This window comes from Macrosteles quadrilineatus, unplaced genomic scaffold (genome assembly GCF_028750875.1).
Source record: "Macrosteles quadrilineatus isolate MER2022 unplaced genomic scaffold, UCM_ALF_1.0 Scaffold_9__3_contigs__length_116548681, whole genome shotgun sequence".
Taxonomy (NCBI): domain Eukaryota; kingdom Metazoa; phylum Arthropoda; class Insecta; order Hemiptera; family Cicadellidae; genus Macrosteles; species Macrosteles quadrilineatus.
In genome coordinates, this window is record NW_026542602.1 from 103,666,145 (window position 1) to 103,678,822 (window position 12,678).

Genomic DNA, 12,678 nt, shown 5'->3' on the forward strand with positions numbered 1-12,678 from the left:
GATTTCGAGCACTTTGTTAAGGGCCAAAAGTATATTTTCTCTTTTTTTGCACCAACTCAGTCATTAACTTCAGCTCTTGTTTAAAAGAGTCACTTTAAGCCTTAGTGGTTGAATATGCTATTTTCATTTTTCATTTACATCCTAGAGCTTTGCTTACAAAGTGTTCTTGTAGGAATGATGAAGCATCTGGGGTCGGGAAGTAGACATGATATGTTGCTTTCGTAGCATATTTGCATAGTTAACATGTCGTGTGATACATAACTGCTCTTTCTCATCTCGAAATACAACGCATATTTTAGTTGGAGTAATTTCCAACAAGACAAATTTACCTCATAATGTTTGTGTGAAATAACAGTAAAACGGCATTTCACCATGTGCACTGTGTACCGTTATGTTACTGTTTTTAGTTTTTTCGACGTTTGGGGGCTAGTGTCGAATAAACTGTTTAGTAAAGACTTGATGAATTATGTTTTACTATTCTGTTTTGATACTTAAGAAAAATCAACGGTTCACGAATAGGTGTTATTTGGTACAAACAATATTGAAATAATAAAAAGCAAACTATACCATATAGTAGAAATAACCCGAAAATGTATTAAGAAAGATTAAAGAGGATAATAGTCTGATGAAATGTTCAAACATTTGCTTCTGTATAATAATTTAAATGTGAATTCTATTTCAAAACCTAAGTTATGGTTTGGCTCGAACACTCTCAAAAACAAGAGGCTTTTAAGCAAATGGGCTTCACTCCCAGATACGTAAAACGTTGCGTTGTCCAGCCATTCAGATATAAATGTACTTTGGGGTTATAAACATAGTGTATAGAAAGCTTACATTCTCTCATTATTTATATGAGTTAGAATAGCATTGGTTTCTATTTTTGATCCGATTTTTTGGGGGGGAGAGGAAATCATATTATATACTGTAAATACACGTAACTATAAAACTAGTTACATTCAACTTACAATGTTGTCAAAAGTTATAAGAATATAAACACAAAAGCACCGTACTGAGTTTACAGTATTATATGCATTAGGAATTATATTCATAAGGGAAAATGACTTCTGATCTGTAGGTATTGTGGGGACTTTTACCCACAAAACCGTTGGGTTGAACAGCTCTAACACATCGTAAAATCATTTATAATGGCCGATTACCGAGTACCAGTTTTTTAATAAAATACATTTCTGTAAGATTAAAGAACAAAAAAACCATTCAATATTCGAATTTATAACTGTATACATTACTTTTAAAAAAACCGTTGACATTCGGTTACTAAAGACAACATCTTATCAATAAACACCAGTTGAGAAACTATTAAAAATAATGACCATTGTTGAGAGGGTCATAAAAAATTTATGCAGTTGATTTTCTGTTTATTAGCTCAACTTTGATGTTTTTATCAGTCAAATATGACATAAAGGATGCGATAGTTGACAATAAACTGCCTGTAATTGGCTTCGTTAAAAAGTTGAAAATTTCGTATAAGACAGAAATCATTCACACCAGCGCACCCTGTAAGTGGTTTAATGCAATTTGACGTTTATTATGTCATTAAACTGACTAGCTTTAACCTTAAACATAGGCATGACAGTTCTAGCTATAATTATAGTTGAACATGCAAGGTATTCCCAAACTACTTTGTGTTTTACCATCTTTGGGACGGACAAAACACTACAAGAGCTATTATCAATTATTATCTCTATACGATAAGTGCATTAAAGAAATAGATTGAAAACAAGTGTTTAGTCGGAAATTCTACGTTTTTAAGTAGTGTAACCATTGTTTTATCTTGTCAACTACTTTTTGAAAGCTCTTTAAAATTATCTTATCAACATTCTATATAAAAAGGTATTAATCCCCGTGAGATTTCACAGTGATGACAATCCATACAATGTAAGTATTTTTGTAATAATTAAGTTAATAATAAAAATACAGTGCAAATTTATAGCACAGCATCACGAGCAGTTGTTTGTTGGTTTAATTAATCGTCTTAAAACTATCTGATTAAAAAATCTGTTTTGGCGATGGTTATTGCTCATGGTATTACAAAATAATGTCCAATTTGAACTATGGAATTAATGTGAAACTGAAACAGCCTTTAACGCGAGGATAAAATCTCAATTTAATTTATGGGAATCATGTTTATCATATTGAAATGCGTAGTGTAGACATTTTTAACGGGACCTAAAATAAACATAAGCCTTTACAGTATCTAACGTGGAAACTTGCATTTTACAAATTTATACGTTTTAAGTTGAAAAAATACAAAGAAAAGTTAAATGCATGTTTACATAGCATTAGTTTAGTTTTATACGTTTTGAGACTCCAAATACTATTTAAAATTATAGAATACAGTTAACAATTAATTATTCAAATTTCTTCCCAAAACTCTGTGTGATACCTGAAAAATTAGGCATCGTGAATCCACATTCTCATGCCAAATATGAACATTTTTATCTCAACCGGTGCACCAGGTATTATGAAATTTGTTTTTTAATCAAATGGTTACTAAACTTGTGTTAACATTTAATTTGAATTTAAGGTTTGCACAACTGGTTGTTTCTCTATGGTTTGTGGTGGCAACCCTGGCTGCCCCTACAGAAGAGGCCAAAGGCCAAATTTGGGCAGTTCTGGTTGCTGGTTCCAATACTTTTGATAACTACCGACATCAGGTAAGATTATGAATGTTTTTTATGTTAACTTTTTTACAACCTTTAACCATTTGATTGTGAATTCATTTGTTTAAAGATCAACTTAATAATTATTTGTTACTTATTTTTTTACTGTGTGACATCTTAGTTATAACTGAACCATTGTAAATTCACAGAATGTAAGTTAAGTCTTCATCTTTATTTAAAACACCAGTTTTTTTTTTATATTTTCTCACAGTTTAACTTCATATTAATTAACATGTAATCGACTTCAATTAATCCAATGAACTAGAGAAACCCAAGGACAATTTACCTTAGGGACGACCTACATCAATGTTTCAAGGGTTGAATTTTACTCGTGATGTAGCCTCATTTACTAGTGACGTGTTCTGTGTAGGCGGACGTTTGCCATGCGTATCAGATTTTCCACCGCCACGGAATTCCTGACTCGAACATCATTGTTATGATGTATGACGACATTGCCCACAATGCCGAGTAAGTATAAAAACTATATAAATTACAGTTAAATCGTGTATTGTTTGGAATTAAGTTAGAATTTTATTACTTTGGTTTTTTATGTATAAACGTATGTTTTTTTTACCATAGTGGTGTGGAGCTTATGAACGTGTTTTAGTAATATAGCTTGTTTTTTTATATATTCTGAATCAAACAAAACGCATTTTCATGATTTTTTGTGTTGAAAGAAACATGGTTATGGCAAGAAGGGAATGTCAAAGACTGAATTTTAGTTTGGGGTTTCAATTTTTTAGAATTAAGTTTTAGTTTTTAAAATACAAGCAGCTGACGCATTTTTATATAAAATAAAATGTAAAATCTTTTAATTTTTCAGGCAAAGTTAGGGCCACGTGGCCCTTTCTTACACTTAACCTGGCATTCATGAATATAAACTGGCACACTTGTACATTTAGGTTTTTCAAGTTTGTTTCAATGTTATTTCGTTCAGGCCGAACAGCTTTATCATAACTTTCACTAAAGTGTTTAAGTTACAAGTTGTTTACAAATTAGTGCCGTATTACATATTTTACGATGTAACTCAACGTATTTTTTCATACCGTAAAGGATTTTCGTTTCAGGAAGTGTGCAGTATTGATTTTAATATCCTAAACACGTATAATCAAGTTTCATCATAAATGTAATCTGTGTAAATATAGGTTCATGCTGTGGAAATTATAACTCGTGGTAGGTAAATATTTTTCAGGAAACTATCACCTGGGGTCTGTTTCATACAAAAAAAATGAAAAATACAAATTAATAATATTAGTCTTGTAATTTGTAAAACCTGATTGATAAGTGGTTTACGTGTTGATAGTTCTCTTTCTGTTCAAACGTCTGTCTGTCGACACATCATAATGTTTGTTAGTAATGAAAATGTCACCTGGTACGGAAGTTGGTATTCAATATTGGTTCTAAACAACTGTTTAAGTCCAAATGGCTGTCAGAAGAAACAAAAATCAACATATAACCTACCATAACTTACCCCAGTCCCAGTAGTAATGTAATGTTTAAAATCTTGGGACCAAGGAATCCGAATAATCTTATTATTGTGTTTGAATAGAGTGCAGAAAAAATTATTTGGACCAGTTCAAGATAATGAAGGTACAACTACGAAATAATAGAGAGCTAAGAGAATCGTATATCTCCCAGGTATAAGTGTTCATAGACAGGTATTTTTCGATGACATTAGTCAACTCCATTCAATTGACTCCTGTCTTTAAGTTTTATTCTTTACTGTTCTATACCTATTAGCCAACTCTTTTGAAATCTGACATTTACTTGATTTTCATTCTTCGTCTATATTCACAGGAACCCCAAAAAGGGCGTAATCATCAACAAACCTAACGGTCCTAATGTTTACGGACCTAAAAAAGTTCCGAAGGACTACACTGGTGATGATGTAAGTTGGTTTTAAATATTTATAAGTGTAACATTAACGTACTAAGTTGTTAAGATAATAGAGTATTGAGAATACAAATAAGGATTTTGCATATTTTTTTACTGAACAATAATTTTGAATAGCCTATATTTTAATTAAGTCAATCGTTTTTCAAATTATTTGTCACTAAAATCATAGACATTTTGTCTTTGCTTTTAATACTCTTTACAAAACTCATCTATTTTTTAATTTACAGTAATTTATAAGTTTTAAATTTTAACATTAAGGTTAAAAATGTATATATGTCAATCATTACTGAATAATTCATTGTTAAAAACAGGTAACTCCGCAAAACTTTGTCAATGTGTTGACTGGTAACAAGTCGGCAATGATCGGGAAAGGGTCAGGAAAGGTCTTAAAAAGGTAACATAAATTGAACAATTATCCTATTTTAAAACGTTTTTATTAGCTCGCTTTCTTGTCCAGTACAAATTTTGTAATCAATTTTATACTAAGTTCCCGATGAGCTAGAGACTTGAAACTTGAAACATAGCTCACAAATGGATGACAATGCAATATTATATAATTTAATTTTCATATTACTCTTGGGCTAAGCCCCATGGGCTTGTTTTTATTAGCTCACTAGTCACTTTCCTACAAATTTTGATATCAATTTTAAACGAAGTTCCCGATGAGCTAGAGACTTTAAATTTGAAACATACCTCACAAATGGATGACAATGCAATATTATATAATTTAATTGGTGTATTTCCCTTGGGCTACGCCCCACGGGCTTCCAAATTTTCCATGTTTATATTTTGAAAGAGTGTAAATATATCAATTAATTTAAGTCAGGTGTAAATAAATTTGACAGTTCGAAGAGCAGAGGTTAAGAGGTACAGATTATGTTCCCAAGAGATTCTTTATTCAAACAAACATTTCAAAATAAAGATAAACAATCTGATTAATGATATAAAGGTGTTTGTTAATAATGTTATTTGTTATTTATTTAGTATTCTATAAGTAAACAATAAATTAAATAGATTGATATAATTATAGTTAGTAGGTAGGCCATACATTCAATCTAATGCATAATTATATGAAAAGAAACTCAAATAAACCTTAGATTTCCTACATGCCTCTGTCTTAATCTGATATAGATGCTTGAAATAGATTTAACATCCACACACCCTAAAATCTAAAAAGTAGAAAATAATTTATAAATATGTAGATAGTATAAATACTTGTAAGATTTGAAACGAAAAACGTTGGGTACATGCAATCTATAATAATACGTTAGTTCAATAGGTGAAAGTAATTGTAAATTATCTATTGCATGCACCGTACGTTTTTCGTTTTAAATCTTATAAGTATTAATATTCTCCACATATTTATAAATTATTTTCTACTTTTTAGTGAAAAACGTTTTGTTTTAAAAAAGTTTTTTATTTATAAATTATTAGTAATGCGAAGGAAATTTAACTTTGACTTTTTCTTAATTCCTGATAAATTAACTCCAACTTTTGTTTTGAAGCAATGTCTAATCGTTGTAAAATTCACTTTCATTAAACAACGGGTAAAACACCACAAATAACAATATTTATATAAATTAATTCTTAAACGAAATATCATAATTCCATAAATTATATTTTGTACCATTTACACCGATCATTTGTAACATGCTTTAAGGCTCTAAGATAGGTATTGACTTGTCACTGTTTACAGCGGGCCTAATGACCACGTCTTCATCAACTTCGTCGACCATGGTGCCACTGGGATCATAGGGTTTCCCAATGACGTAATGTACGCCAATGAGCTTATCAAGGCACTCAAGACCATGCACAAGAAGAAAATGTACAAGAAGGTAAGCTACCTTTGACTTTCTGAACCAGGCGATAACTACGGTAACGCTCCTATGTCGGCGAGCGAGCTGGTCTAGTGGTAGAGCTCGGGGCTTTGGAGCCTGAGGGCCCAGGTTTATATCCCTCCAATCCCTCCAATCCCTCCAATAAATTGTATTCATATAATAATGCCACATTCCTCTAGGACTAGCCTGAAGTAATATTTAAAACAGTCCCGGGCTAGAAACTAGCGTCCTAGGATGTAAAGGTGGGACAATAAAAAAGTACCGTATATGAAATAGTAAATAAATACGCGTTGTCTGTAGGCATACTGGTACTGAGAATGTAAAGGAAACGTGAGAGAATAATAGGTCAAATGATTCATAGAGTAGTTCATACAGGATTTTATTTTCTGCAGATTAGTTAAATGGAATTAGTTGTAGTTGTATGGTTACGTTGTAGAGAAATGGTGATATATATGAGATTCCAAAATTTACTTTACTTTGGAGATATAAATTTATCTACGGACAATCTGGTCTTTTTTGTGGGTCGCGCTATAAATATATTTATTAATTTGTACGTAATGGTAATACAATAGCTTGAATAATTTATTCCATTAAATACTAAACCTCCCTTAACAAGAAAATTGTCTCATATGTTACCTTACAACAAAAACAAAAAAATTAACGATATCAGCAATCTGACACATACTATCTACCATTAGCTTGTCAGCAACCTTTATCATGGGCGAGCTGTGAGAGTAACTATGATATCTTATAGGGAAAACCTCAAAAGTTTGAATAACTTTTGAACCATAATTGTTTCAGCTATTGGTTGTTGCACTATTTTGTTTAGAAGGACCATAACACTTTAAATTGATTCAAGCCCGGCTTTATTCCTAATATCAGATTTTTGTTATTTTATGTTTTTTTTATTTTAAAAATAACATAATTTACAATTAATTTTAAACAGTAATTTTTACGAAAACGGGAGTTGTAACCATTTTGGTCAAAATTTAAAAGACCATTACATACTAATTTAAATCAAAATAGATTTTTTCCAAAAATCTGATTTTTGTTACTTTATTGTTTTCTTATGGGAAATAGCATAAGTTACAATAACCTTTCAACCGTAATTTTTACGGAAATGGATTTTCCACCAATTTGTTTAGAATTAAAAGGACTATAACATACTAAATTTTTTTTCAAAATCGTTCGGGCCATTTTCGAGAAAATCTAATTTCTGTTATTTCATGGGTAAATCAGCATCAAAAATGAAAACTTAAAAACCCACTTTTCTGGGCTGAGGGTGACCCAAAACGGATAATCCACTAAAAACTGAAACTCGTAAAAACAATACTTTCTCCATATACTATATCGGAGATTGTAAAAAATTATGGATATGAAAGTTTTTAAAGTAATAAGCCACAACCAATTGTATATTTGAATATTTTGGACATGCCAACAGTATACTGTACACATTTTATTAGATTGCTTTAATATTTGCAGCTAGTGTTCTACATGGAAGCGTGCGAGTCGGGCTCCATGTTCGACAAGATACTCCCACCCAACATCAACAGTGAGTGATTGACAGTCATGTAGATAAGACAAACTGATTACATATTTCACAAGTTGTGTTTCACAACATGTCAAACCACTTGTTTTTGATAACCAACTTCCTGTCAGTTGATCCAACATGCATTGTTAGCTTACAAGATACTACATTGTGTGTCACTGCTAAAACAAACTTGTGTTATTGTTCTTGCAAACAAAGTATATTGTCGAAACGGAGTATTTATTCTTTGGTTATTACTTGTTGGGTGAAGTATAAAACATCGTATACTCCTGAAGAGCAGTTATCAAGCTTTGTTAATACAGTACTGTGAGATACGAATAAATACATAAAAAGGTCCATTTTCCCAGTTTACTTTGATGCAATTCAAAGTAAATGTTTTACATTTTTACTTTTTCTTCTGGAGATGACTGCGTTGATGAACTGGAAAAAAGAAAAGCTGTGGTTTTTGACGTGTTGCAGCAATCCACCAGCTGATAAACCTACAATTCAACTGGAGCTTAATTTGTCAACCTTGTAGTGTTCTTCAAGTACGGACATCTGCAACACACCCGAATTTGTACTAGTTTTGACACAGTTATCTCGTAAGGACTGTTGTAAATCATATTGTTACACGTTAAATAGAATTAAATGAAAAGAATACTATACTTGAAGAAGATTTTATGATATACTAATATTGGTCAAACTTATTTACAGAACAATTAATAAACAACAGGAAAGACATATGTAATACAAAAACATTTGAATTCTCATTTAAGGAAGTCAAAGAGTATTATTTATAATAAATATAGTCCACTAGTTATTATATGTAACAAGGACTAATAGTCCTTTGCCTTGGTATTCTACTTTTTAGTTCTCCTTTACTGTACTTTTTGTATTAGACTGGGTACACATATGAAAACTTAGTTTGAAGAATTGTAAATGAATGTTTTATCATGTCAAATATATTTTTCAGTTTTTGCCACAACAGCGGCCAACCCGGAGGAGAGCTCGTACGCATGTTACTACGACGCCACTATAGGGGCTTACCTCGGCGACGAGTACAGCATCTCCTGGATGGAGGATATCGACTCTGTGAGTCAAATATCTACAAAAGAAACAGCCGAAATAAAAAGAACTGACTGATATGTCTCAACACATTGAGATTTTACGATGTCGTTAAGAGTTTCATATTATTTCAACAAAACCAAACAAAATAATTTAATGATTTAATATATCTTATTCATTTGTTTATAATAGTATTTTTTTCGAATTCAACTTACGATTCTAATCCAAACTACTAAATTATTTTCAGAAAGGTCACGACACAGTTCAATCTATAATATTTTATTAATTATACTATATTATAGTTGGTAATTTATTTAAACTGCAATTAAAATCAGGTGCATTTCCACCGAATATTGTGTTTTTGATTAGTGCTCGAGACAAACCATCTCGAAATTGTATCCAAACGATATATTCATAAATTTTTGTCTAGCGAAAAATCTATATTTTATTAATAAATGCAATGCATTAATTGACCCTTGCCGAATATTTTAGTAAATTTCACGTGGCCAACATGTTATAATATGAATAAAGTGATTTTAATTGTACAATTTCAGGAGGAACATCAGAAGAACATGACCTCTGAAACCCTTCTGAAACAGTACAAAAATGTGGTGAAACGAGTGCAAGAAAGTCACCCCAGCATGTACGGCCAAAAGGCCTTGGAAAAGAACAAGGTCATTGATTACATGGGTATGAGCAACAAGTCCTTCGTCGACACAAACATCATGTCGGGACCATTTAAGGTGATTAAAATTCAATTATAAATATAGATATAGATTTATCATAATTCATTTTGTAATTGGTGATAGGCAAATGTTTCAGAATGAAATTGGTGGACGTGAGAAAAGCTCCAGATCCGTCTTCAGTCTTTAATTAGACTGAATTTGGACGACTGAATTATGATAATTTTTAAGACTGAAGACTGTCAAAGGTATATAACCTATTATATATTTGAAAATCTGTCTTGGTGGCAAAGATGTTTAAATTTAAGTAGGATATCCCAAGATTCGTTTATTTTGTTGACTATAAAAATATTTTTCAGGACGCTGTTTCTAGCCGAGATGTTGCCCTTCGTACATTGGAGAGGAAAATTGAGTTGACCAATGACGTGGAAAAAATAAAAACACTCAGCCTTAAAAGGGATAATTTGATAAAGGTAATTGAAAACTTTTTAATACATTAATCATTTGTCATAAGTACAATGAATGAAAAAATCAAACCAGGGAAACCTCTCTTTGTTTCATAAGTTTAACATTTTTAAGTTATTTACTAAGGACTAATAATTTAAATACTCGTATATTTTGTAATCATTCGAATATTCAAACTACAATAGTCTACCTATGAAACCCTGAAAAAAGATCTTAGACGAACCCCTATTGTCATTACAAAAGTCATCATTGCTTAACTTATATTGTAAGTTTACTTCTTCATACCCTTGTGCCTTTATATATCTATTTTATAACAGTTTAGCTCAAAATTAATTCATTGACTTAAAATAAAACATGTAAGCTACAAAATACACGGAAGTGCCAATAAACTTTCTGCAAATCATTTGTTGGAGTTTCCATTATTGCTGTTTGCGAAATACAATAGTATTGAAGAAATATAATACTTAACATGATTAATAGAAAACCCCTTCGATTGACCTCTGAAAACCATTCATGTATTATTTATAATAAGGTTTAAAACAAAAACGCTATGGCTAACAAGAAAATATGATGTTAATATAATTTGCGAATGTAATTTTCAATAAAACAACAATAAAATCACCCTGGTGTACAGTAAACCTTTATTTTAGGGAAGAAAATCTGTGGATAATTTGTTCTCTCAAATGATGGAAAAACTGAATAGAGCTGAAGCAATTGAAGAAATTCGCCACCCTCTGAATTTAGAGATGATGCCTTGCTACAAAACTGTAGTGGACCACTTCAGGAGCAACTGTATCGACATTACCAAGGTAATTGAAATCAGTTGTGGTACACATCTTAGTAAGAAATGTAGTAAAAGTCAATGTCCAGGTATTCGTAAAGTAACCTCATATAATTAGAAGATAATAAATGTTGTCTGGATAAGACTGGTTTTGATTTTACAAGCGTACTGGATTTATATGTTAAAATGAATCGAACCCAAACCATAGATATACCTAAATATCAACACGTTTACTTAACTGTTTGAGTATCTAATGAATTGTTTCAGTCTACTTGAGTAACATGTCTACTAATTAATTATTAGTTATAGTTAATTGGTATTAGTTAATAGTTCACCATATTAATTATTTATACTTGAGAAACAATTAATTCACAATGCACACATAGACTAGCTTTTCCTAGGCTCCATAATCAGTTCTCCACAGGGAATATTGGAATTATCAAATACACTTAGTTTTTTTAAGAAAGATTTTTTTTATAAATACAGTTTTATCGGTCAAGTTTAGGATTTAAAGGAATAAATGATCTAAATTAATATACTACTTGATTTTATTCTATTTAGCAGATCTACTACAAAATGCTAATGAATTAATGACAGATTAGCACAAACGTATTCTGGGTATAGTTTTTTTTTGTTATCAGAATCAGTCTGTTTATACTTAGATTATTGTTTGAGCATTGAGTACTATTTTGTACATATTATAATTTCTTGTGATTCGCAAAATTTGAAATTATTCGATGTAAATAGTGACTTTTAAATAAATCATGAGTACCGTATTTTTTTTTCAGAACACTTACGCATTGGCCCATCTATACAAGTTCGCCAACCTTTGCGTTGAAAAGACCTCCCCTGATGATGTCATCAAAGTGATATCCGAAGTATGCACTGAGCAGCACAAATCAATGGTGGGCATCAACTAATCGAAATAAAAATCTTTTAGTTTAATTAGAGAATGATATAGTTTGTATAAATAAAACCGTTTGTCGTTTACACGTTTTAACACTTCTTACCTGTTTAATGTATCCAGAGTGTATTATAAACTCCAATGTTAAATTGAAATTAAATTGATTTGTTAAAACACCCTTGAACAGACTAAATTTCACATGATACGATTGAAAAGGCCACTTATTATTCTCTTGCTGTTGCTGTCTTGCTGTTGCTAGAGTGTTTATTCTCTTGCACTCTTAATATTTTCGCTTGGAAAAAAGTTGAGCTCTTTCAAATAACACGTTTTTTTTTAATAAAATTTATGAAATTTTACATGCACTTGAGAATGCACAAATAGTAAAAAATCCCTTGTAGTATTCAAACCAAACCAAATTTAAATTGCTTACAATTAAAATATTACTGAGACTAATTATTTTTTATCCTGAATCAATAAAATTATCAATTTATTACTTCTGTATTATTTCCTTCAACTAGGGCCTACATGTTTCTCAGTATTCGGTGTTTCATGGAGCTTATTATTAGTTTTATGATGCATCATCATTAATAACAGACTACATTTTGTCTTAGTTGTTCACAAGCTAAGTACTTCGATAGTACATTAAATAAAATTCGTTTCTCATTTTACTATTATTACATTTCAGCAAATTATATCCAAATAAGTTACCACTTTAGATCAAACTAGTTATAAATTAACAACAATAAATAAATATACGAACACGATATAAATGTTATGGTATGCACTGAGCTTATCCATGATAAAATATGACTTTAATAATGTTGTTAGGATTATTCA

At 30.9% G+C, this 12,678-nt stretch overlaps 1 protein-coding gene across 1 annotated transcript; it reads left to right on the plus strand.

Annotated features, from left to right (window-relative positions):
* The first annotated feature begins 1,842 nt into the window (after positions 1-1,842).
* LOC129002615 (legumain-like) lies at positions 1,843-11,927 on the plus strand. The gene is made up of 12 exons (XM_054430557.1): positions 1,843-1,896; positions 2,546-2,675; positions 3,052-3,149; positions 4,479-4,569; positions 4,889-4,971; positions 6,274-6,412; positions 7,898-7,967; positions 8,917-9,035; positions 9,563-9,751; positions 10,051-10,164; positions 10,807-10,965; positions 11,726-11,927. The coding sequence occupies exons 1-12, from the start codon at positions 1,880-1,882 to the stop codon at positions 11,855-11,857; spliced, it is 1,341 nt and encodes a 446-aa protein (XP_054286532.1). The 5' UTR covers positions 1,843-1,879; the 3' UTR covers positions 11,858-11,927.
* Positions 11,928-12,678: the final 751 nt, after the last annotated feature.